At 42.0% G+C, this 24,910-nt stretch overlaps 2 protein-coding genes across 10 annotated transcripts in view; both read right to left on the bottom strand.

Moving 5' to 3' along the window:
• CMYA5 (cardiomyopathy associated 5) overlaps positions 1-15,064 on the bottom strand; it is a 119,237-nt gene extending 104,173 nt beyond the window's left edge. For all 3 annotated transcript variants that reach the window (XM_084800654.1, XM_084800653.1, XM_084800655.1), the window contains exon 1: positions 12,076-15,064. In XM_084800654.1, the coding sequence (XP_084656780.1) occupies positions 12,076-12,221 (146 nt within the window). In that variant the 5' untranslated portion in view covers positions 12,222-15,064. The remainder of the gene's footprint in view (positions 1-12,075) is intronic.
• Positions 15,065-15,214: 150 nt separating this feature from the next.
• Positions 15,215-24,910, bottom strand: part of TENT2 (terminal nucleotidyltransferase 2) — a 49,874-nt gene continuing 40,178 nt past the window's right edge. For 6 of the 7 annotated variants that reach the window (XM_084800666.1, XM_084800667.1, XM_084800669.1 and 3 more), the window contains 4 exons: positions 24,365-24,501; positions 19,398-19,489; positions 16,652-16,731; positions 15,215-15,482 (listed from right to left, as the gene is read on the bottom strand). In XM_084800666.1, coding sequence (XP_084656792.1) covers positions 15,408-15,482; positions 16,652-16,731; positions 19,398-19,489; positions 24,365-24,501 — 384 coding nt within the window. In that variant the 3' untranslated portion in view covers positions 15,215-15,407. Of the gene's footprint in view, positions 15,483-16,651; positions 16,732-18,238; positions 18,368-19,397; positions 19,490-24,364; positions 24,502-24,910 lie in introns of all 7 variants that reach the window. The other variant, XR_014782884.1, reaches the window with a different exon arrangement.

Here is a 24,910-nt window from a genome sequence, read left to right as displayed (position 1 = left end):
ATCCTGTTTCTGCCCATTGCAGACCTTATATAAGCCATAGAGTCACCCACACTGTGAGCTGAAGCACAGTTCTCCAGAAAGAGACTGGCCTGGTGTCTGGACTATAAGGATTAGACGGGATCAGTGTCTGACAATACCAGATAATCAAGGGATTTCAGCAGAGCTCTGAAACCCTAAAGCAGACATCATCATGGGTAAGAGAGTGTGTCGAGCACCCCCTCATTGATTTTCCTGTGAAATACACAGCCCATGCTAAAACAAACCGTGTAAATATGACTACACTGAAGCTGCTTGTACTCGACGGGGCAGATGTTTCATATGGCTGTATTTGTTTACTGGTGAATGTGGTTTTCGAGGTGAATTGGAGATGTATTACCTAGCTGTAGACTATCTAAGGAAACGCAAACTCTACAAAGCCACATGGTAAGTGAACCGAGGACCAGGTCACGAGCCATGAGCCGGAAGAAAGTGTACCCAGGCCCCCTGTTGTTTCTGCCTGCTGCTCCAGGAGACACCCCATCCTTCCTGACAGTCCAGCAGCTGATCTCTCCTCCCATTCAGATAATTCCTCAGTTGTGGAAGCCAAAGGTTGGTTTAGAATGTCTTCTTAAATTACTTCCCCACAAACATGGTGGCAAAGACTACTTTTTTTTTTTTTTTTCAGTGCCAGGCAGCCACTAATCTCCTATCTGTCTCTAAGGCTTTGTTATTCCGGGTATTTTGTATAGGTGAGATAACAAAAACAAAAAAACAAAAAAAAAAAAAAAACCCCAAAACCATCCTCTTTGTCTGGCTTTTTTCACTTAGCTGTTTCCAAAGCTCATCCGGCCGGTAGCATGTCAAAATGCTTAGTTCCTCTTTATGATGACGTAACGGTCTCCTGCATGGGTCATGTTTTCTTTATCTGTTCATCAGTTGGTGTACATTTGAGTTGTCACCCTCACCAGTGCTTATTATCTTTTTAATTATTGCTATCTTAGAAGATGTGTGGTGGTATCTTGTGATTTTAATTTGCATTTTTTTCCCAATGGTTAACAGTGGTGAGCATTTATGTTCATTAGGCTTTGTATGTTCTCTTCGGAAACCCACCTATTAGGATTCTTTTTGCAACTTTAAACTGGAGTCGCCTGTTTTGAGGCACAGTTTGAGGAGCTGTTCCCAGTCATTTAAGCCCTGTTTTCTACCCTCCCCAAGAGTTTTGATCTTTCAGATCATCTTCAGCGACCATCGGTCAGTTAGCTTCCGTTCCAACTCACAGCCCAGCGGACAAAACTGAGCACAGCCATCTGGAGACCATGACTTAGGTAGGGCGCTGTTAGTGACATGAGATCTTCTGGGGAGCGGGGGGGGGGGGGGGGGGGAGGGTTGGTGGTGGAGGGGATTGACAAGTGGGGACTGGCAGGCTGAGCCAGATCTGTGAACTGGAGCAGGAAGGAATAGGAAAGTCTAAGAAACAATTGCCCTTTCTTGCCATTTTCTTCTACGATAAGATAGGTCATTGATCCCACTAAGTTACTCAAGTAAGACCCCCCCTTTTCCTCAGTATTTTCGGCTTTGGTCCCCAGCTGTGACTTCATCCCTCTGCCATCCTAGGTTAGGGTCCAAATACTCCACCGGTATTGTTTTATTTTCTAAAAGATCAGGTATGTAAATAAAGTAAGGATCCTAATTCTATTAGCCAATCAATTTAATGATACATTTGGTTGCTGGGCAAGTTTAGTTTATATCTCATCATACTAACTCTGTACATGCTATTTCTCCCCACACCCTTTTTGGTTTTTTGGTTTCGTTTGGTTTGGTTTGGTTTGGTTATTTGAGACAAGGTTTCTCTGTGTATCCTTGGCTGTCCTGGACTTGCTTTGTAGACCAGGCTGGCTTTGAACTCACAGCGATCCACCTGTCTCTGCCTCCTGAGTGTTGGGATTAAAGGCGTGTGTGCCACTGCGCCCAGCTCTCCCCACCCCCTTTTTAATCTTAGATATTTTAAAAAAGGAGTCTGGGAAGTAAGAATGTCCCTGGGGACCTGAGGACAAGGGTTGATGGAGGCTGTTTTCTGCTGCTTCCTGAAAGTTGCCCCGTGTGCATCCCTGACAACAAGAAAGATGGGGCATGGCCACAGATGGGGCGGGGCCACAGATGGGGCGGGGCCTACTCATTGCTAAGGCCCCATCTTTCCCTTCCTAGGGCTGTCTGTCCCAGAACCATACCTTAGGTGACATGCACCTGTTATCTGAGCTCTTGGGAGGCTGAGGCAGGAGAATTGCTATGAGTTTGAGGCTAGCTTGGGCTACATGTGAATTCTAGACCAGCCTGAGCTAAAGTATGAGACCCTATGTCAAAAAAAAACAAAAAACAAAAAAACAAAACAAAACAAAAAAGTATGTGGGGAGTGTATCTGAGAGGCATTAGGGAAGGAATGAGGGGGTGAATATGATGAAAATACATTGATGCATATATTAAATTCCCAATGAAATTAATAAAAAATACTTTTAAAAATCCAAAAGAAAGGAAAAGCTAGATTGAAAGCTTAAAACTGACCACCTTACACTTACTATTAAAGAAATTGTCAGAACTTCATGGCTATTATGGTAAATTCCTACTGAATGTGTATCATCTGGTCCTATGTGGCACGTAGAGGAGTGTTTGGTGTTGTTGGCTTTGACCTCATGAAACCCGTGTACTGAGTTGCCTAATGTCTATTTTTAAACACAATATTGACTCTCCTAATTACACACTAAGAAACTTAATATAGCAAAAGTGCTTGTCAGGTTAGCAACTACTTTCCAAGCGTTTTATGCTTTTGCTTTTTTTTTTTTTAAGTACATTGAAACTACCATTTTAAAATAGTAAAATTGATGCCAGAGAGAGAAGTTGAAAACATGTGTTATATTTGCAGAGGACATGAGTTTGGTTCCTGGAACCCATGTCAGGTGGCTTACACCCACCCATAACTCCAGCTCCAGGGGAATCCAACACCCTCTTCTGGCCTCTGCAGGCACCCACATACACGTGTGCATAGCCATAAACAGACAAATACATATAAATTTAAAATTTTTACAATGATTAAAAACAAATCTTAAAGTAGTAAAAATTATACTCAAATAAAGAGAAGTTGGTAAATGAATAACAGGCATCAGTTAAATATGCATTATAAGGAGTACATGTATATATATATCCTACTATATGGTATGCATATTCATATTCATATATCATCTGAAGACAAACAGGCTAGCTGCCATAGGCCATGCTAGCACCCTCGCTTATATCCTGCAAGCTATCTGAAATTATGTAAACTGCTGAGTATTTTTTACCCTCCATTTTCTCTCTCACCAAATAAGGGTGAAAGCAATGCCTGTATTGTTGAACTATTATCTCATCTAAAAGACATTCAAGATAGCAAGTGACAGTGCTCTGTCCTTGGTCAAGTGTTGATTTCCCTTCCCTTCTCTGGGCCTCCGTCACTAGTCGCAAACACAAGAGGGGCGGGGGTGGGGGGGGGATGACGTCAAAGTGTCCCCCTAGGGCAAGTGCCATCGGCAGGCAGGCTCTCCTGCCAAGTACATGACCAAACTGTGGCCGGCTTTTGCTGTGGATGGAGGGAGAAGAGTTGGCAGCAGGGACCCTGAGACTGAAAGACAACCACTTGGGATCCGAACCAGACCCCTACCTCAGCTCCCTAGGACCCACTTGACCGTGCAGTGACTTCAGTGGCAGTTACAGATCTACCCACCCACTCTGGGGTCTAGAACAGATACCTTAGAAACTAGCTCTTTCGTTCGCTCCGTGTTTGGCACGGAGTAAACAGCTGCTGAATGCTAAGGCTCGTCACTTGCTGTGGATGCTTTTCTGCAAAGGGAGGGGATTATTTCCCCTGCAACTCAAGTAATTCTAAGTATCCTGGTGAGATCAGTCACTAAGAGGGAGTTTGTGATGAGTACAAACATCTTACGTTGTTAAATTCATAAATAAAAACTAGAAATATGTACAGCACAGAAATGATGAGTGATTTTTTTTTTTCTTCCTAGCATGTGAGTTTCCCTAAAGAAAACCGTGTAAAAATGAGGCATAGGAGGTCTGTGGGTGAGTGGCTTTTGAGACATAGCTCAGTAGATGGAACTAGGGGCGGCTTTAGGACAAGTCACAGAAGACAGGGATGTTCCCTGCACACAACATAACTGAACGATCCTTCAGTACTTGTCACTGTCCCCTCCAAGCTACTGTCTTTCTAGAGTCACTGCGTATTGCCAATCCCTGGCTAAACAAGTAGCCAACAACCAGCAAGTCTACCGGATCCAAGTTCAATATCCCAATTACATTTGCTTCTTAAAGAAGCCCGATGTGTTTACATTCAGCACTCATCCCCTTAACACATTCACTTACTCCATCAACCACTATTCTCAACCCTGTGCTATCCTGAGTGGTTCTGGATGATACTAGAAAGTGTACAGCGGCGATTAGCAGCACAGGAGCTGGGAGCGGGAAGCTGAGGTGTGTTGACTACACACACACACACCATGCTTGGTCCACTAGTCTCCCCAGCTAGTATCACTCTAGGGAACCATCCTAACTCTAACTTAGGCCAAGAGTCTTTTTCCTTCCTTTTTGATTAATACCCTAATAATGAATCTGACATTGTGCGGGGAGTAACTGCTTCCCCTCCCCAGACTATGAACTCCTCAATGCTATAATTTTTATGTCCCTAATATCTGGCACACGAACTGGCATAGCATCTTTATTATCGGTGAACCTTTTGTCCCACGGATTCCATAAAGCTGGCTAATTTCTACATGGTGTCACATCTGTGTTGCTCAATGTGGTTGCCTTGCGTCACATGTGGCTACGGAGCCCTTGAAACATGTATGCCAAAGGGAAGGGGAACCGAGATGTGCTCTCAAATAAAATGTACATCATACAAAACACAATGTAAACTGCCCAACGGCTGTGTTTTACAAATATTTGTTACATATAGTACCTTAATTATTGCAGTACATAAAATATATTATTAAAATACTTTCATCTAGGGTTTTTTTAAAAATACATTTTAGTGGCCACTTCAAATGCTAAATTAGCACCAGACTGTGGTGGTGTATGCCTTTAATCCCAGTACTAGGGAAGCAAAGGGCAAGCAGATCTCTGAGTTTGAGGTCAGCCTGGTCTACAGAGTATGTTCCAGGACAGCCAGGGCTATAATACAGAAAAACTCTGTTTCAAAAAAAAGGAAGAAAGGAAGGTTAAATTATCCATGTGGTTGACATCTTATTTCTATTGGCTGTTGCTGGACTAACAAACAGTTCTTTTCATGCACAAATCACAGCCAGTCTCCTGCATCTGTCTCTCAGTTTCCTTGATTTGGAGAAATGATTTGGTTCTAACGTCTGTCTGAGCAGTGCCACACTTTCCGTGAGCCCGCGCTTAGAACAGCCAGGGGACATGGCAGAATTCTGTTTGTCGCAGCTCTCTCAGATGCCCTCCACTTTAGAAGGTTTGCTGTTTTCAATGGGGGGAAAACGTAGTCACAATTCTTGCGCTGTTCCTCGCTGTTCAGTCAAAGTCTCACCAAGGGCATGTGTTGCCATGCAGCCAGCACTTGAACAGCTCCTAGCTTTCTGGTTCCAAGGGCCTGGGTTTTATCCTCTCCCCCCTGCCCCCGCCCCATCCCCCTCAGCCTCTGGTATCCTAGGCAGCCAAGCACCTCCACCCCCACCCCCAGGCTTTCCACTGACCTCAGAAGAGGGCTAGCTCGAATAACACACTTGTCAGAACACCTTGGGAAGCAGACCGCTGAAAGACAGCACACAAATAGATATGTGACACCGTGTGCCCTGCACTGATAAAGACGACCCTCATCTCCCAGGAGGTTGCTTCCCTAGAACAATGGGTTAGTTGCGTTGGAATGCCATTAGGAAATTTAACACTATCAGCCCAGATTGGCATGTTTTACAAGGCCCTGCCAATGCTGAGATTCTGCAGTTTTAGATACTGCTGTAAAACACTCCCTCCCCCTCCCATGCTTACATAGAGAAAATTAACCTTGGCCCATGGAAGCTGCTTTAAAACAGAAACAGTCCACACTTCCTGAGTGATTGGTGGGAAAGGCTTTAGACAGAAACCAACAAAACAAAGATAATCTGAGAGTCTGCTCACACATCTCTCTGCATAAACCAGGCACTGTGGGCTTGAAACCAGGTGCTTGCTTGCACCTGGTATGCATTCTAAACATTTAGCCGAATGGCAGTGAGAACCCGCTGGCGTTTAGTCTTTAAGGAAACGCTGCAATCACTATTCTAAAAAAAAAAAAAAAAAAAAAAGTGTTTTGTTTTGAGTCCTGAATGGCAATGCTAGATGGAGCACAGCTTTTTAGTTTCACTCAGAATAAAATCTAGGCCCTGATCATGGCCTGTGAGGTCCTACCTGGTCTACAACCCAGACATATGTGGGAGTGTGGGAGAGGGTGTGGTGTGTGTATGTGGGAGCAGATGGTTGCGCATGTGTGTGCAGGGAGAAACCAGAAGTCAGTATTGGGTGCCCTCATTAATCACCCCCCTCCTTTTTCTTTCTTTTTTTTTTTTTTTTTTTTTTTGAGACATGGTTTCTTTGTGTTAGCCTTGGCAGTCCTGGACTCTCTTCGTAGACCATGTTGGCTTCGAACTCACAGTGATCCTCCCAAGTGCTGGGATTACAGGCGTGCACTCTCAGCTAATCACCCTTTCTATAGTAAAGCAGAATATTCCACTTGATCCCAGAGCTCAAAGATCTGGCTAGGCTGGCTAGCCAGCTTGGCCCAGGGATTTTGTGTCTCATCTCCTGAGCTCTGGGATTACAGGCAGGCCATGCATGTATGATGAAGACCCAACTCAGTTCCCCCCCACTATCATGACAAGGGCTTTACCCACTAAACCGTCTCCCCAGCCCCAAATCTGCAGCCCAGGTTTCCTGCACTCTCCTTTGACAAGCCTCCCCTTTGCTCACTCCACTCCGGCAGCCCTGATCCTCTTGTGCCGCTATGCCAACCAGACATCCCACCCAAAGGCCATTGCACCTGCTCTTCCACTTGCCGGAGTCATATGTCTTCAGCCTTGGCTCAAATATGGGCTGGCAGAGAGGCGTTCTGTGCTGTCCTATCCCACACATCACCACCTTTATCCTGCTAGAGTCATCTCCATAGGATGTACATCCTTCTGGAACATTATAGATCATCTGTTTACTCATCTCCAAACTGGAGAGCCACTTTTAGGAGGTGTACACTTTGTTCTCTCTACTCACTGCATCACCTTTTGGGCCTAGGAAGTACCTGGCACACCATAGGACTCGACAGGTATCTGCAGATGGAACAAACTAGTGAGCATTGGGCCGGTGTCCCGGTACCTGAGTCTAATCTAAGTCCTACCAATAGAAAGCGGTTCTGCTTTGAAAAACTGTCCCTTGACACTAGGTTTCTGCGTCTGTAAAGTGACTGGCTGGGAACAGAAGTTCCAGTGGCCTCTCCTGGCTCTGAGAGACCTGTAGGTTTTGTAGATCTGCTCTGGCACGTGGTCTTAGATAAGATTTTAGCAACACGGTTTTCTTTTCATACGTATAAAGTGCCAAGCCTTCTGGGACACCTCATTATGACCCCCTAAATCCTCTTTCAGGGGCGTGGCTTCTCAAGCCCTTCCATCTGGGAAGGAACCTAGGATTTTTCTCTGCAGTCTGAGGTGCTTCATACAGAACCTGCCCTCCAGTCTTTCGACAGTTCATAATTGTGGTTTTCTGTCACTTCACCCAGAATGTGCGTTCCTTGAGGACAATGATAAACTCTGGATGACTTGGTCTGCGGCACATGCCACAACCGCTGGCTCTCCACAGATGGCTACTGCATAAGCACAGGCAAGCTCAGCTGGAACAGAACCACTGCTCGGCTGAAAGCTGGAACGTCTCCTTCCCCTCACTAATGAACGGCAGGCAGAAGTAGGGTTTGTTTCCGGTCATGACCTACCTGAGGGCTGATAAGAAACTAAAATTTGCAGGGAGCTACTACTGAGAGTCAGGTATGCCCTCATGCTTTCTCAATTTATTTAACCCTTGTGACAGCCTGAGAGTTAGGAACTAGAACCACCCTAAGGTCAGCAACATAGAGCACTTGCCTAGCATGAGAGACAGCGGCCAGGGAAAGAATTGGTTCCTTTAATAATAAGGATGAGCTTTCTGAACTCTAGAGGCATTTTTGTTGTTAGAAGGGATATTTTTGTTGATCCTACATATGCATTCACTGAAAAAAAAAAAGCTGAGGAACTGGAGAGATGGCTCAGAGGTTAAGAGCACTGGCTGATCTTCTAAAGGTCCTGAGTTCAATTCCCAGCAACCACATGGTGGCTCATAACCATCTATAATGGGATCTAGTGCCCTCTTCTGGCATGCAGGCACACATGCAGGCAGAATACTATATAATCAATCAATAAATAAATGTTTAAAAAAAAAAACCTGAGATGTTCAAAAGAAGTTCTACTTGATCATTATCTCATCACTCAGAAATAATCGCTATCAACCTTGTTAAACCTTAATCTCTTTTATCTTATGTTTGACATCTGTCCTAGTTTGCTTTCTATTGCATGGCGATAGGCACCATGACCATAATCAGCCTGGGGAGAAAAGGGTTCTTCAGCTTTCTCCACTGAGGGAAGTCAGGGCAGGAACTCAAACAGGAACCTAGAGGCAGGAACTGAGCGGACATCATAGAGGGATGCTGCTAACTGGCTTGCTCTCCATGGCTTGCTTGGCCAGCGTTCTTACACAGTTAGGACCACTTTGCCATTCCCCATGAATCATCAATCAAGAAAATATCCCACTGACCAGTCTGAGGGAGATGTTTCCTGAACTGAGCTTCTCTCTTAACAACCCTACCTTGTGTCAAGTTGACAAAAATTTAACCAGTACAAACATCATTTTATTTTATACTATGATCATTTTGTGGCTCAGTAAGAGTCTAGCAGACAAATACACCATTGCCCATTCTGTTAGCACTGCTTGGACTATTTTCACTTTTAAGCTTGTATATAATTCTCAATTTCAAATTTTAGTTTTTAATGCTAGGGAGAAGGCTCAGTTGATAAGGCGCCAGCTGCGTGAGTAAGGAGTACCCTCACTTCAGATCTGTAGCCTCCGCATAAAAGCTGGTCACAGCAATGCCATCTGTAACTCCAGCAGAGACAAGTGGCGTCCTGGAGTTCCCTGGCCAGGCAGCCTAGCTAAGTAAGTGGTCTCCAGGGTCAGCGAGAGATCCTGTCTCAAAAGCAAGGTAGAGAGTGACCCAGAAATCCAACATTGACCTCTGACCTCTATAGGCTTGTAACTGTAGTTTCTGGCCTTTCACAAAATCTAGACCAACGTCTGTGCTTAAGGAGGGTGAAAACTCTACTATGGTACAGAGATGAGATCTTCCCTTTCTCTTAAGTAACCTCTGAAAGTAAAAGCTAAGTGGGTGTTCCCCTTAGGACAGCTGTTCTCAGCCTCCCTAACACTCCCTAATACAGTTCCTCATGTTGTGGTGAGCCTCAACCATAAGACTATTTTCACTGCTACTTCATAGTTGTAATTTTGCTGTTATATCTGTATTTTATGATGGCCTCAGGTGAACCTTGTGAAAGGGTCGTTTGACCCACAGGTTGAGAAATGCACCCCTAGAGTAAGGGAGGACCCCCTCCTCGTCAAAACAAAGAACAGCCAAAGCCTCCTCCTCCTGACTTGCTGTGTACACATGCTGGCTCACACGGCATCTTATGATCTCTTGCTTAAAAAAAAAAAAATTATCCTTAGTGAATGATACCAGGCTCCAGTTTTCTCCTCCAGAACAGGACAATAGTCTTGTCACCCTCCTGGGAGGGTTTAACACGAGGCAACAGTAGGTAAACACTTGGCACTGACCTGGCACAACAAGGCCCTCTCCTGAGTGCAAATCTTCTGTAAATGAGTCCAAGGAAGGATGCTGAGACTGACTCTCACCTTCCATCTCCTAGAGTCTATTTCAAACCTCAGGCCATGTTTACAATCTCACACTCGGTGAGACTGGTTTGATTCCTGACCACACTGAGGTGTGAGAGATACGGGGACCCCCTGCTGCCCTGCATCTAATTACAGCTATCGCCCCCTCTCCTGACACCCCCAGCACATCCTTGCTCTTCCTTTTATGGTGCCTCTTCATAGGAACTCTCTAGGCATCCCACTTCCCAATCGGCCTGTCAAGCTACTCTGACTGTGGTGTATTCTCTCGAATGCTGTTCGGTTTATTCCCCGTCTAGGTAAAAAAAAAAAAACAGATGGTTTCCCAGGTCTCCTTAGCCACTTCTGCTTCTTCTGACTCATTTCCTTGCAGTGTCTACTTTACCACCTACAGTCAGAACAGGCTGAAGTTACCTCAGATGAATTATAGTCTCACTTGAAGCTCTTAGCTTTTGGCAAAGGCCAACCCAAAAGCGGGCGTGGTAGCACATTCCTGTAATCCCAGCACCCGGGAGGCAGAGTCAGGTGGATTGCTGTGAGTTCTAGGCCAGCCTGGTCTACAAAGCGAGTCCAGGACAGCCAAGGATACACAGAGAGACCCTGTCTAAAAAAAAAAAAAAAAAAAAAAAAAAAAAAAAAAAAAAGTGGTGCTTGAGGCTGTCAGAAGACCAGACTGTAGTGTAGAGGAGCTTCTTGTTATTTGGAGGAAAATACTGTCTGGCCAAGGATATGAGCACCCCATCCATAACTCGAAGTCTCACCTCTATGTGCCTAGGAATCTCTGCCACCCCACCCCCACTCCTCTTCCATTTCCCATAGGCACCTTCTCTGCCCTTCCTTTCCGCATCTCCTGCCCATCTCCTGAAGTCCCGTCTGTAGCCAGTACTCCATTCTAAGGCTCCTCCCTCCCTCTGCCCGTGCCCAGTAGCCAAGCTTTATTCTCCGCGCAAGTCCCGCTTCTTTAGCATACAGTCAGAGGCTCCTCACAATTTCTCTCTTTTCCCCTCAGAGTTCTTGAGGGCAGAGCTTGTCTCCTTCTAGGTATTTGCTTGGAAAGTATGGAACTGATGATTCAAGATTTCCAGCTGACCATTTTCCTAATTAGCGGCCCCCTGTTTGTGCATTCGGGGCTACATGCATATGTATGTGGAGACCCATTCCACATGAACAGTTTACCTTAAAAAAAAAAGCTGTCACCTCCAGCTGGAACTCATTAAACAGGCGCAGCTGACTGGACAGTGAGCCCCCCCACCCTCCCCACCCCCGTAAATCCTGTCTGCCGAACATGATAGAGAGCACAAGCACAAGCCACCAGTGGTCAAAGTAACGACGACGGGACTTGGGGGTTGACCTCAAGTTCTTGTGCGTACAAGGCAAGCACTTTGCCAGCTGAGCCACCTCCCCAGCGTTTTATGTTACTCTTGGGCTTCTTCAGCTTCTGTCTGCTCTTCTGGCCTTGGTTGGGCGTTCTGCAATGGTAAATGCTCGCTTGCCACCGGCAAAGCCTTCTGATAGGAGTCAACATTAACTGACACGTGCTTAGGATAAAGCAAAACACCTGGCCTTCATGATTCCTTCCTCTAAGAAATGTATGGCGTGTTCGCACCAAAATAAAGTTTCCCTACAGCAAACTAGCTCAGTGCTAGGACTCCAGGAGGCCACGGATAGAGCCTTCTCTCTACTTTCAGACCCCTCCCCAAGCTCAGGCAGGCAAGACTGATGCAGCTCAGGGAGGCAGAGGCAAGCATGCCAGCACGGTTTTGCGGTTAGGCAGAACCCCAAGTTAAGTCTCCAAGAATAAATGAGCAAGTCACAAGGAACTGGGAGGCGGGGGTGGGGGTGGGGGCCGACTGTGAACTTTCCTGCAGGCGGACCTGTCACTCCGGCTGACAGCACGAACCTTCCACCTTCACGTTTTTAAAGAAGGCTGCGCGCCCCAGACAGTGTGCTTGGCTCTCGGAAAGTGAACTCCCGAGGTTGGAAAGGGAACGGAAAAGCCTTGGGGGCGGCCAGCGGCCTGACGAGTCACCCGTGGGGTGGGCAGCTTCGTCAGGGCCGGGGGCGGGGGGCGCGCGGGGGACCAGCACGGGCTCAGGATACCTGGCGTCGGGCTCCTCCTCAGACTCGGCCTCCTCCTCCTCGCCCTCCGACTCCTCCTCGGTCTCCAGCTCCTGGGCCACCTCCTCCTCGTCTGCTCCCCAGCTGAGGAAGGCCTCGGCTGCTTGTCTGCTGTCGCCGCTCGCCATCGCGCCTGTCCAGGCCTGAGTCGGAGCTGCCCGCGCCGCGCCCGGTGTTCTCCGTCTGACTGAACTGTGCCCGGGCCAGCGGGGTTGCTCGGGTTCCCAGCGCGCGGGGCGGGGGCGCCCCTAGCCCTTAAAATAGAAGGCGTCAAGAAAGTTTCGCCATGGAGTTTCTGAGGCCCGGGCTCGGCTTCCCCTGGTCTTCGTCGTCTGCCAACTTCCCCGCCCGTTTTGGCAGATCTTAGGCGGCCTTTGCGACCAGGGCAGATAGCAGTGCTGAGGGCTGCACCTGGGCGCCAATGCAGGCCAGCCTTCCATCCAGTGAGCTGGTGGGTTTTACACTCCCAGCTGAGCTGCAAGATGGCTCTTTTATTCCAAATGAGGCAGCGCTCGGACAGGTTCTTGTTTCCGTTATTCCTGAGAAGATAACGTTATGGTGCCAGTTTGTGCATAGCTTAAGGTCCCACTGCTTGTACAGTGACAATGGGAAACTCGTTATTGGCAAGATGTCACTGGATCATGTAAAGCCAGTGCTTAACCTCTCAACCACTGCTCTAGGACTAAAGCCCAAGATCCTCCTAGAGATGAAACCCTGACTAATCCACTTTTAGAAATCAGGTATTTACACCGTATCAAATGAATTCCATTTGCCTGAAAGGCCCAGCCTGTTCACTTATTCAAGATCACCACCCTCCTCTGAAATCTCCAGGTCTGAACTTGCTGCTCCGCTTAAAGCAGGCTATGTTCGTCTTTGGCCCACCACCCAGTTCTTGTGAATGAATGCTTCTGCAAAGGCCGAGACCTGTTGAGTAGTACAACGGGCTGTATTCTTTTCTGAGGAGGTTTCGCGCTAGATCTCCAAACCTTTAGTTACAGCAGATTCTACTTATAGTTGTTAAACGAGACAGGAAGGGAGGGTATTATTCTCCAGTTACACTAGCCTGTTTGCTGTACACTGAGGACAAAGGTGTAGACCGGCAGACTCTTTGCCGTTGATTTTGCCAAGACTCCATTTCAAACTAACCCAAAACTTAACAGAGTCCACACTTTTAACAGTAACAACAGTTTAATACAGACATAATGGAAAAATCAACACACACAAATAAAATGTAGTATTCACACAAAATTGAAAATAGTTACCTACTGAGGAGATAGCTCAGTGGGTGAAGCACTTGCCTAGCAGGCACAGGTAGAGTTCAATCCCCAGCACTGGGGTGTGTGTGTGTAAGCAACTGCCTCATATATTAACAGCCCATTTGCCAGATACATCTGGACTGCCATGAATACATGATCTTAAGTGCTGGCCCATCAGTTCCAGGACGCAAATTTCTTAGCTTTCTAGCCTATTCAACAAACCAGCTCAAAAATAGTGGAGTGGGGCCATTGAAAACTGAGAACATGGTGGCAATGCCAAGAGCCCACACTGCAGTAAATTCTGAGGCTTTACTAAATGTCATAATGCTGCAAAGGCAGAAGACCCATCCCTCAGTGATGATTTACAAACACTGCCTGGGGTCACCACTGCACTACCCTATCCAATACATTCTGAGAAAGAGCTGCACAATGTGTTAGGAAAGTTTCCAAGAAAAAAAAAGTATTCATATATAAAAAAACCTCACTACATCAAAAGTACTACACATCAGTAATCTTAAAAACTGACCCATATGGAAAGCTTTATTCATAATTATGCCAGAGAAATAACGTGGTTAATGGACTTAACCACAGGTGAACTTCATCCTAGGTCTCTGTGCAGTAAACAATCAAGCACAATTAGAGTCAGATCAGTTAAGATAGTTACAGCCTCAATCTCATGACAAAAAACAATGACTTTTACAGAAAAATAACACTTCAACAGTTTCCAGATATAAACTTTATTCCATTTGAAAGCATACAAAAATTTAAACTAAAAAAAACAAAACAAAACAAAACAAAAAAAAAACACCCACCCTTTATAAGCCAAAGTAAATTTTAGTTTTTTAATTGGTCTGCAAAAAATAGTTCAGTGGTACAAACTGTGCCACTATAGGCCTACAAGAAGTCTGCAATCTTTGTAAAAGTTAAAACTACCTCCAAGATTACTTTTTATATTTAAATTTACAGGTACTAACCAATTTACAAATATTCACATAAACTAAAAACAATCTTAATAAACAGGATAGTGTATATCTGAAGCTACTTTCATGTGGAAAAGAAATACTAAAAAAGATTTTTGTATAAACATTAAACTTTTATTTATAACTTTATTATCTTATCTAAAACACTTTGTAGTGGCGTACTGCCTAAAAATTCCAGTTTAGATTATAATCCACAGAAATCTGATTCTACAAATAGGATATAATCTTAACTTTGATGTTTCAGTTTTCTGCAGTTTCTTATCATGAGGAAAATAAAATCAGGAAAACGGAGGTAAAGCAACAGTGCACAGTGCACTGTGCTATCAGAAAGCACAGGAAACTTCATTTTCTCCAAGATGTCTAAGTCGGAGACTTGCAAACAGTCCACGAACAAGTCATTAACTGCTGTTAGTGCTCCCATCGCAACAGTGCAAACTGTATTCTTTCAACACAAAAGCTAAAGCAATATCCAGAGGTCTCTCGAAGCGAGGTGTGCAGTGCGAGTGAGACACTAACACAGACACACATCACAGACAGGCTGTCCCAGGGAGTCAAGTGAAGACGTAAGGCAACTGTCCAGTATCTCAAGACTCCGCAGTGATGCCACTGAATGAAAGACTGCATTTGCTTCAAGTAGCTGCCTAACTGACTTGAATCTGTACTTGACTGGGACTGAGCTGGACAACGTCTCCTGCCAGCTCCACCGTCAGGTGTGTATTACCTAGATCCTTTGCAAAACCCCGCAGTTCTTCAGTATAAGCAGGTGGTACAATTACTTGAAATGATATCAAAACCTTATTAGTTTAGGTACTTTCTCAAAATATATTTTATGTTGAAAAGTCATGCCATAATACTACTAATCATCGATGTAAACATTTTCAAAAATACATTTTTAAATCAAAGAGTTTATTAGGAAATGTCATAATAAAATATGCAATCTTTATATAAGTATGTCCTTTTAAAAATAAAACATGAAAACAAGAACATTAAAAATAAACCATGATGGAGGTAAATAAAATGAATTATGATGTAACTATTGTTCTTTATTTCTTGGAAGAATTTAAGAATTGGAGACCAGTTATCTTTTCAGGGTAGCAGCTCTCAAAGGCAGAACACTGTTCAGATCTCTCTTGTTTTTCAATCTGTGCCATGACTAGAAAAGGAAAAAAGGAAAAATGTCAATCTTAGCATACAACTATACACAGAACAAAAGACGGAATTAAAAGAATATTAGTGGTGGTTCTATCTAAGTAGGAGAAGTTTAGATTATGTTTATTTTTGTTTTCCAAGGTAATTATTCCCCAGAAAAGAAATAATTATTAATATTCTTTAATATTTTATTCATTACTTTTGTAATGAGCACACAGGTGACACAAAAATGCGACAATAATAACATTACTTACAGATTAAATGATTTCATCTAAAATAGCAAAGTACTCAAATTTGAATTCAAGAAGGGAAAATGACTTTGTTTTCTAGCTTAAATGACTGAAAAGAGTATTTTTATGAAGGCAAGAGTAAATGTAAAATTTTGCATTTGCTCCTGGAGAATAGTGAAAGGGGTCTAAGAAATAACACTGCAGTTCTTGTTCATATGGTAAAACTCCAGGTCAGAGTTTTATGAGCACATTAGTTGTTCAAATAACTAAAAATATTGATCTTACAGCTAAATAATCCTAAAGGAAACTCATTTGCTAATGAGAACAAATGAGCAATAAGAAAAACAATGTTCTACTTTGCTTGTTGTGAGGCAAGGCCTAATTTGAAGAGAACTTGCATTTTAATTACATGAAAGTCTGTGTGCTCAAATAAAGAAAACAGTAGCATCTCTAATGTGTCTCCATTTTCTGACCTTTCCCTCCCATGAAGCCTCCTCTTCTAGTTCTTACATAGTTCCATCAATGCACACTCACCCTCGCATCCATTGCAAACAGGTACCCACCTAGCAAAACTGATGAGTAAATACTGTGGACACAAACACATGCATACATCTTTTAAACTTTCAAACCATGGTGGGAGTGGCAGACAAAGGAAAAAAGGTGTGATTTACACATCGGATCCATTCTCTATAATAAATGCCCAGGTATTTTAAGAAAGTAGTCTACTGAGTCATTTGGGAGTTTGGTAAGACCCCTATTAAAACTGCTGTTTCCACAAGAGTGAAACTCATAAAGGAAAAAAAGAGTTAGCTCTCCATGGAGGAAAAATACATCTTTTTTTCCCCTGTCACATTAGTGGCTTTACTCTTCTAACTTTATTCTTTTCATTTTAAAGCGCACTACTCCACCAACACCTTTAGAGTCAACATGATACACTGTTTACCTTTAAAAATTGATCCTTGATCATATCAAACTTCTGCTTTTCATGCACAGCTCTGGCAGTATTGGTTCCATCAAAAGGTTCTGCACCATGAAATGCACAGGTGAAAAAATTAATACAACAGGGTTTCATTTTTTCCCAGCGCTGGGGATCAAACCCAGGGTCTCATTTATGCTAGGCAAGTATTCTACCACTGAGCTATGTCCCCTGTCCAAGAACACTTTCAGATCAGGTCCAGTTATATGAAATTGCCAGTATGTCACAGCCTTTCACTTATAACAACGGCAAGTTCATATGGCTTAGCCTAGTATTTTCACAAATTTGATCTCGCTATGAGCTGCTGATAAGGTAGATGGAATTCAAGTCAGAGGAATGACTAAGTCAAGTCAGGAACAACAAAATGGGTAAGATCTCTACAGAATTACGATGGCCAAAGATCTATCCATAAAGAACAAAGCCCTCCATCTAGAGAGGTACAATGCCAGATGTTTTAGGACAGTAAACTTAAACTCAATTTTAATTTAAAAGCTGATCTTGTCCAGGAGGGAAAAGGTCTGGAACCGTTGGGTAGAGCAGCGGTTCTCGGCCTTCCTGGTGCTCTGATCCTTTAATACAGCACCACATGTTAAATTACTTTTGTTACTACTTCATAACTGTAATGAATCAGAATGTAAGTATCTGTGCTGTCTGATGGTCTTAGGGGATGCCCCCCCGAAAGAGGCTGTGACCCACAGGTTGAGATCCACTGTAGTAGAGGTTCACTCCTGAAGAGAATGAAAGGCAATGGAGTGTGCTATGGTGTGAACGGAGGTTTAGAAAGAGATCTGGGGAGAACGATTTCCATGAGGAATCTGCCTAAGAAGAGAGAGAAAGAGTTCCAAAAAGGCAGGAGGACACAAAGCTCTTGTGTGTGCCCAATATATGCTATTTTCTGTGTCTACATCCCTACCCCACGTAACCTCATCCACTCTACACAGCAGAAGAGCCCATATAGAGACAAGTGGCTGGACAAGACATACAGATCAAGGGAAGTTGGTTTTTTCTCCTCAAAATACAAAGGCTTATGCATGTCTTAAAGTTGAAAGAGAGAATGAAAGCCAAAAATCAATAGAGTTGCTGGAAAGAAAAGTAGCCAAGAGGGGAAAACCTGGAAAACCCAAAGAAAGCAAAGAAATGTGATAGAAAGTTCATTTTAGCCATATCATCTAAGGAGGCCCAAAATTCTGAAAATTCCTTTGTTTTGATATTTTTACAACTTAATTTTATTTTGTGTGTATATATAGACTCAGGTAAGGTATGCATTGGAATACAGGTGGCAGTGAGAGGACAATTCAAGCCATGTAGGTCCTTTCTGCATTACTTAGAAAGGCTGTGTTTAAAAGAACTTTACTGCACTGTGCCGCTTTTCTTGTTGTGTCTTTTAGTTTTAGTAGAATAAGGCCATGTGACAAATTGTATTGGACCACATCATATTTAGCACTTTATAAAAATGTTTACCTTTCAAAAGAACACAAGTAATTAAAATACACACTCACTGTGCAACATTAGCAAACCAAATACCAAAGAAGATTTAAATTCATAGTTACGCACCCTTTTAAAATGTTGTAAAAAACAAAGATTAAAATATTCTCAATCGGCCCGGTATGGTGGTGCATGCCTTTAATCCCAACACTCTGGAGGCAGAGGCAGGTAGATCTCTGAGTTCGAGGCCAGCTTGGTCTACAAAGAGAATTCCAGGACAGCCAGTTACACAGAGACAACGTTAACATTTTTATCTTCTTTCACCCAAGGTTTTGAAAAAAAATCTTCAATTTTCCTTTATGAGAGCATTTTCCTTTATGAGAGCAATTTTCCTCTTTTTGTTAGGGGTACAAGTAAGTGCTGGAACTCCAACTAAGGACTCAGCATGTTAGACAGGACTCTAGAAATTAGTTTCTCATTGAGTCAAAGAAAACGTCTCAAGAAAGTATTTTGTTGTGGGGTCCACTTATAGTCAACATAACTCAAATACTAGATCAATGCAGATGACAAAATTATTTTCTATCAAGCTGCTACTGATCTTTATTTAAAGGATGCAACCATAAAGCAAGAGAGAGCGGGGTGGGCTTTACCGTTGTCCAACCACATTTTGACATAAGGGGTTAAGCAAAGGAGTGTCCATCAACCAGGACAGCAATAGGTTCCTGGGACTGGGAACGTGAACTTAGTTGACCCTGCCAGCAAGATGGAGACGCTGTCCTTGAGATGTCTGGATTCAGCTAACTGTCTCCTAACAACAGAAGCTGATCTGCAGCTATTGGGAAGTCCCCAGCTCCTCTAGGGCCTGGGACCTTAATTTAGTCTCTCTCTCTGAGTAAATGGAGTCTGAGAATGAAATGGCAGTACTTAGATTAAGTTTATTTTGCTTGTTCCCAACAATTTAACTACATGTAAACTCATTTTACAGAATTATTTTCAGATCATCTATAAAGTTAAGTCAACTTCAAAATACGTATCACAAATTACACAGTTTCAATCAATTGTATAAAGAATACATTAATGGCTCAAATCTTACCAACTAAAATGTTCAAATTCACATTAGTATTTCTCACAACTAAGGAAATTTAAATGCTTTTGCAAATTAAAACTGTAAGGGTAGCTACATAAATAAGCTCAGAACATAAACACATCGCTTTAGCAGAAATACAAGTTGGAATTAGCAGTACTGTGATGACAGCCTGATGGCAGACAGCGGTCAGGGGAAACCTACCTTCGACACAGATGTATTTATTTCTCCATTCAATGTCATCAGGCCTTGGGATGGCTTTGGCTTCACGAACTGAAATCATCTGAGTGTTCCAGCTAAACGGAGAAAACAAAAAACAAGTGGCTGCTTTCCTAATTTATTTTATTCCATCAGTTGGAAAGTTGGCCCTGACTGCCTGACAGAACACTAAACCTTGCTTATTTATTTTTATTATGTGTAATTTTGCATACCTCTCCCATATAGAGTTTAATTTCCAGGATACTAAAATACTTCTTTCACAGTTCAGCTAGTTCCTCAGTATATACTAGATAGTGAATACACGTTTACTAATAAGTGAATAGTACAAAAATGTTTCTTTAAAGTTCAAGTAGTAAGACACATAAATGCCTACTGCTAATACCTCCATAAGATTTTTTCATCAATTGAGAGGAAATCTTGTGGAATTTTCTTTTTCTGGTAACACTGCATAATTTTCTTCAGGTACACCTTATAGAATTTGGCATAACTTTTTGAAAATAGCTAGCAGAAGCAAGCAAGAAAACAAAATTCATGTTTTCTATTTTATTATGTTAGGAGCAGCAGTAGTGAACAAAATTTCATGTAGTGAACAAGATTTCATTCTTGTTCAAGCTGACCTTGAATTTTTTGTACCCTAGGACTCTGAACTTCTGATCCTCTGGCCTCCACCTCACAAGTGCCTGTAAACTGTTAGCATATAAGCAACTTCACAAGCCTGCCTCCGGGTTACTTAGCAACCTCTGACATCATCACCTGCTGCTGCCACCAGGGGACCAGGATAAAAATAACAAACCCACCATCCTTAGCACTTGCTCTCCCTGTAGCGCTGACACCCCTCCTCCTCTCTCTTACTCCCATCTCCCTCCTACCCTCCTTCCCCCTGTCCCCCCTCCCCCCAGGGTACCCTGCCCCTTCCTTCTCTCCCCATGCTCCTACAATAAAGCTTATACCAAGTATGTTGTGTGGCACATATTTAACATAGGCAGTGCTGGAAATAAAACATAGGGCATCATAAGTTCTAGGCAAGCAGTTTACCACTAAGCTATATTTCACATCCAAAAGTAAAATATTGAGTGAAACAATTTTGTCTACATATTTGAATATAAAACTTATCTGCTCTACAGTATCTACTAATTTACATGATTTTTAAAAGATTATAAACATTTATATCTCTTAAGTTATTACAAATAAAAACATCACCTCACCCCCCAGGAACACTCCAGTATATTACCACTCAGCTGGTATACAAAATAAAATACATTTGAGAATAAGGTAAAATCTTTTTGTCAACAGTATTTGGTTTTTCTATTATATAAGCAAGCCAAGAACAACCATGGTTTGGGACCCAACAATACTCAACCAATTCTTTCTCTATGTATCAGAAAATCCCTAAGAACAAAATTATGGGTCTTGTATGGAAGATTTCTAGAAATACGATTAATTTTCTATTTTAAATATATAAGAAATATTTTGCTGTTTATTAAGTTCAATCATTGAAAAGTATCCTCCAAGCATGGTTTTCTATTCTTGCTTTGATCAGGAGCTGTAGGATGGTGGCATGCACCTGTAACCCCAGCACTCAGAAGGCAGAGGCAGGCCGACTGCAAATTCAAAGCCAGCTGAGAGACCCTGTCTCCAAGATGGAGGATCAGGGATCTTTGGTAGTGTTTGCCTGGTATCATCAAGACCTTGGGTTTGAACCCAGGCCAGGGAGTGGGTATGGGGAAGGCAACTAGTATGGAAATACATCATCAGAACTTTAAGTCTTTAAATGTATGCATTGATACACCTATATCTATAAGTGAGTTATCAAATGAAGACATTCTAACAGTGATTTGTTTCTCAGAGCAAATGTAATAGATGTCTCAGGAACTGCACTTCTATGAGTTCCAAACAGAAAAGGAGGACTCTGCTCTATTACTACAAATGTTTCCAAGATTTTCTTTAAAAATAACAATGTAATTAGAAAAATTATATGACTACATACTGACTCAAACATAGCTATAGCATTACATTGGCATCACTTTAAATTTATACCATTCAAGATCATTTTTTATTTTTATTTTTGTTGTTGTTTTGTTGAGAAAAGGTTTTAAAAAGCCCAGCCTGTCTCAAATTTGCTATGTAGTCAAGATTATCCTTAAAATTCTGGTCCTCCTGCCTCTACTTTGTACTGGGAATACATGACTGATGCTAAAAGCTATAGCGCAGGCTTTCCTCAAACTTGTGATCCTCCTGCCTCATCCTTTTCATCATATTAGCTGGCAGTACCACAACCAAAAGTAACTTTTACTAACTTGTCCTTGCCTGGTTTTTGTTTTGTTTAAAAAAAAAAAAAACGACTCTTAACTCCTAGACTTAAAGAATTCTTGCTTCAGACTCCACTATTATGTCACTACAAGCATGTGCTACGGACACCTGGCTAAAAGAAAATCAGCAATTTTTAAGTGAGCATATAAAACTACTGTAAAATGTATTATAAACATTCAAACAGCCCTGAGCAGTTCTCTGTCTTTCAAGTAAAGAAGATGTTTTAACTGAATGAAATTCAGAAGAAATCCTTACAAAACATTTTAGCAGTTGCCAGAATTATTTTAAGTGGTATCTAGTTCATTGCTTGATCATATTCTTGGCTGAGCTCCTTCAATTATATGAAATTATTTTGTACAAAATAACGCACTTGGCAAAAGTACTGTATGAGAAGTCTTAAAATCTCTTTCAAAACACTAGCATCACAGCTAATATCATTTGACCCAGTAAGCTACTTTCTATTAATATGAACACAAAAGCCTTGCCAGTCCAACAGAACACCTACACACAGCAGAAATACATTTTTCTTCTGTGAATCTTTTCCCTTAACACTCCCAGATGTCTAACTTATATAACAATAGATACTGTTAATAAAGAATGTGGGTTTGGGGTTAGTGAGATGGCTCAGCAGGTAAAGACACCTGCCACCAAGCCTAAGGACCTGACCTTATCTGTATTGTTACAAGCATATTTTATGTATACAAATTCCCTAAATGTGGCAAATTATTGCAATGACTAAATGAAACACACAGCAATCACTTAACACATACTGGATAACACTAGGACACTACTATTAACAATACCTATTGCAACATCTTTAAAAGTAAATTTAGAACAACCATTACACCTTTAAAAATCTGTTTCCGTCTCCTGTTTCATATAGTTTTACATCTTTTGTCAATGATGCCTCGTTCATTCTCATCATTGCTACCTGACAATTTTTACTCTGGATTATTATTATTTTGTTTTTTTGAGCCTGTGTAGACCAGGCTGGCCTGGAACTCAGAGATCTCTTGGCCTCTGCCTCCCCAGTGCTGAGATTCAAGTCATATGCCACTATGTGTGCTAATCTGGATTATTTTAATTTTGTTTTTACTCAGCTTTCCTCTAGCACTTTTCTGACTCCTTTAACTTCATTCAGTAACTTCTAAGTTATTTTAAGGATCTCTGATCCACATTCAGAAACTCACAACCTCAGCCTCTGCATCAAAACTGTAGCAAGCACTTTACTATGTAGCACTGGACGACAAATGGAAGAAGCACAGAAACTCAGGAGTGGAGTGTAAATTGCATTTCTTCTTCACGTCCCATGTTTCTAATACAAGTCATATTTCTCTCTAATTTGCCTATATTATAGCAAAAAAAAAAAAGGCAGTTCTACTGCTGTAATCATTATAGTTAAATGTGAATGTTGTCAAATTACCTGAAATTATGCTTCCTAGCTATAAAATCTTTGGGTGTATTGCTTTATATCTCTTACTGCCCTTTCTCTGTTGGCTCACTAGCAAAATATAAGCGTACAACACAACTCCATATGGCAACTATGGAAACTAACTAGGGAACAGTTCTATCTACTCTGTTTAGACAGATTTTTCTACTTACTAGTAGCTATTTGTTAGTGCTACTCCAAACACTTCAACATGTAAGCCTAAAGTCACTATGGCTCTTCTTTCAGTCATTCCAGATTAATCAAAAGGACCTCAAACCACCAGCCTTACTCTACTGGACTCAGAACTCCCCAAACAAGTTCTGCACAGTCTGATTATACATTTTGTTTCATGGTTATACATTGCCCTCAAATCAAAGAAGAAAATAAAAGATGTATTTCTGATATGCATTTCATCCTAATACAACTATTTATTAAAATATCAATCATTTTAAAAATTCCAAGTTTGTCTTGCTATATTTTTTTTACTACAAATTTTAAATTCCTAGAAAACAGATGTTCCAACTACATTCCATCTTCCTAGAAGTAAAACATTAAGATCCACCTAGGGCCTTCTAAAGAGTCCTGAACGTAAAATAGTCACAGATGAAATAAAGCAAAACTCTAGTATATCAAGGCTAAAGAAATGCCCCAGAGGTTAAGAGCATATGCTGTTCTTCAAGAGGACCCACATTCAGTCCTCAGCATCCACACCAGATAGCTCACAACTGCACGTAACTCCAGCTTCAGGGGATCGGCTCCCTCTTCTGGACTCCATGAGCACTGCACCCTCACATGTACAAACTAAACCAGATATACATGCATGCATACATACATATATACATAACTTAGACTTTTTTTTTTGGATACAGGGTTTCTCTGTGTAACAAGAGCCTTGGCTGTGCTAGACTCTCTTTGTAGACCAAGCTGGTCTTGAACTCACAGAAATCCACTAATCTCTGCCTCCCAAGTGCTGAAATTAAAGGTGCGTGCCACCACACCTGGCAAAAACCTAAATTTTAAAATGAGGCTTATTAAACTATGAATGTTTTACTAGCAAAGAATAGGAAATTGAAATCTTAATTACTATTAACTGTTAGATGCTATATCTCATAAATCTACTTATAGCACTGAAATTAACAAATGTAGCTTCTGACTAAATCTAGAGGATTCTCTTACATATAAAAGAACAAGGACAATGTAAAGTTTTACTTACTCAAATTCTGTAGCATAATATTTAAGAAAGCCCAGTAAGAGGTCCCCAAGACTCGATTCATTCTTTGAGAGGTAAGGAGGGACATTACATGGAGCATGGTGTACAAGGTGCAGCTGTACAGAAGTACTAAAAGATTCCTGTTGAAAGAAAAAGGGAAAATACACAAAGCCATTTAAAACATACACTAAGAACTTTGCCAATCTTTATCTAGAGTCTTTGAAGACAGAAGCTTTCTCTGTCCTGGCAATTTAGATATCTGAAGACTTTCACTAACGATCTCACCAGTACCTGGAGTAGAAAGCATATACAAACTAAGATATTCTAGTGCTTGGCTTCAGTGCATCCTTATGGTACCAAAAAATGTCAAGCATAAGTCGAATTTCATTATGCATACCATGATTCTCCTTAATGATACATACTCATAAGTATGTCTCTTTAATTACTTCTACAATGAAGGGTGTACTTTATGTATGAAGGAGATACTAAGCACAAATCAACAGCCTTTCCATCTGCCACTTAACACTCTTCTCAAAGGCCACAAAAGCA

The sequence above is a fragment of the Acomys minous genome, assembly GCF_964271855.1.
Source record: "Acomys minous genome assembly, chromosome: 11".
Taxonomy (NCBI): Eukaryota; Metazoa; Chordata; class Mammalia; order Rodentia; family Muridae; genus Acomys; species Acomys minous.
The sequence above is the reverse complement of the archived record's forward strand: the minus strand, read 5'-3'. Positions and strand labels throughout refer to the sequence as shown.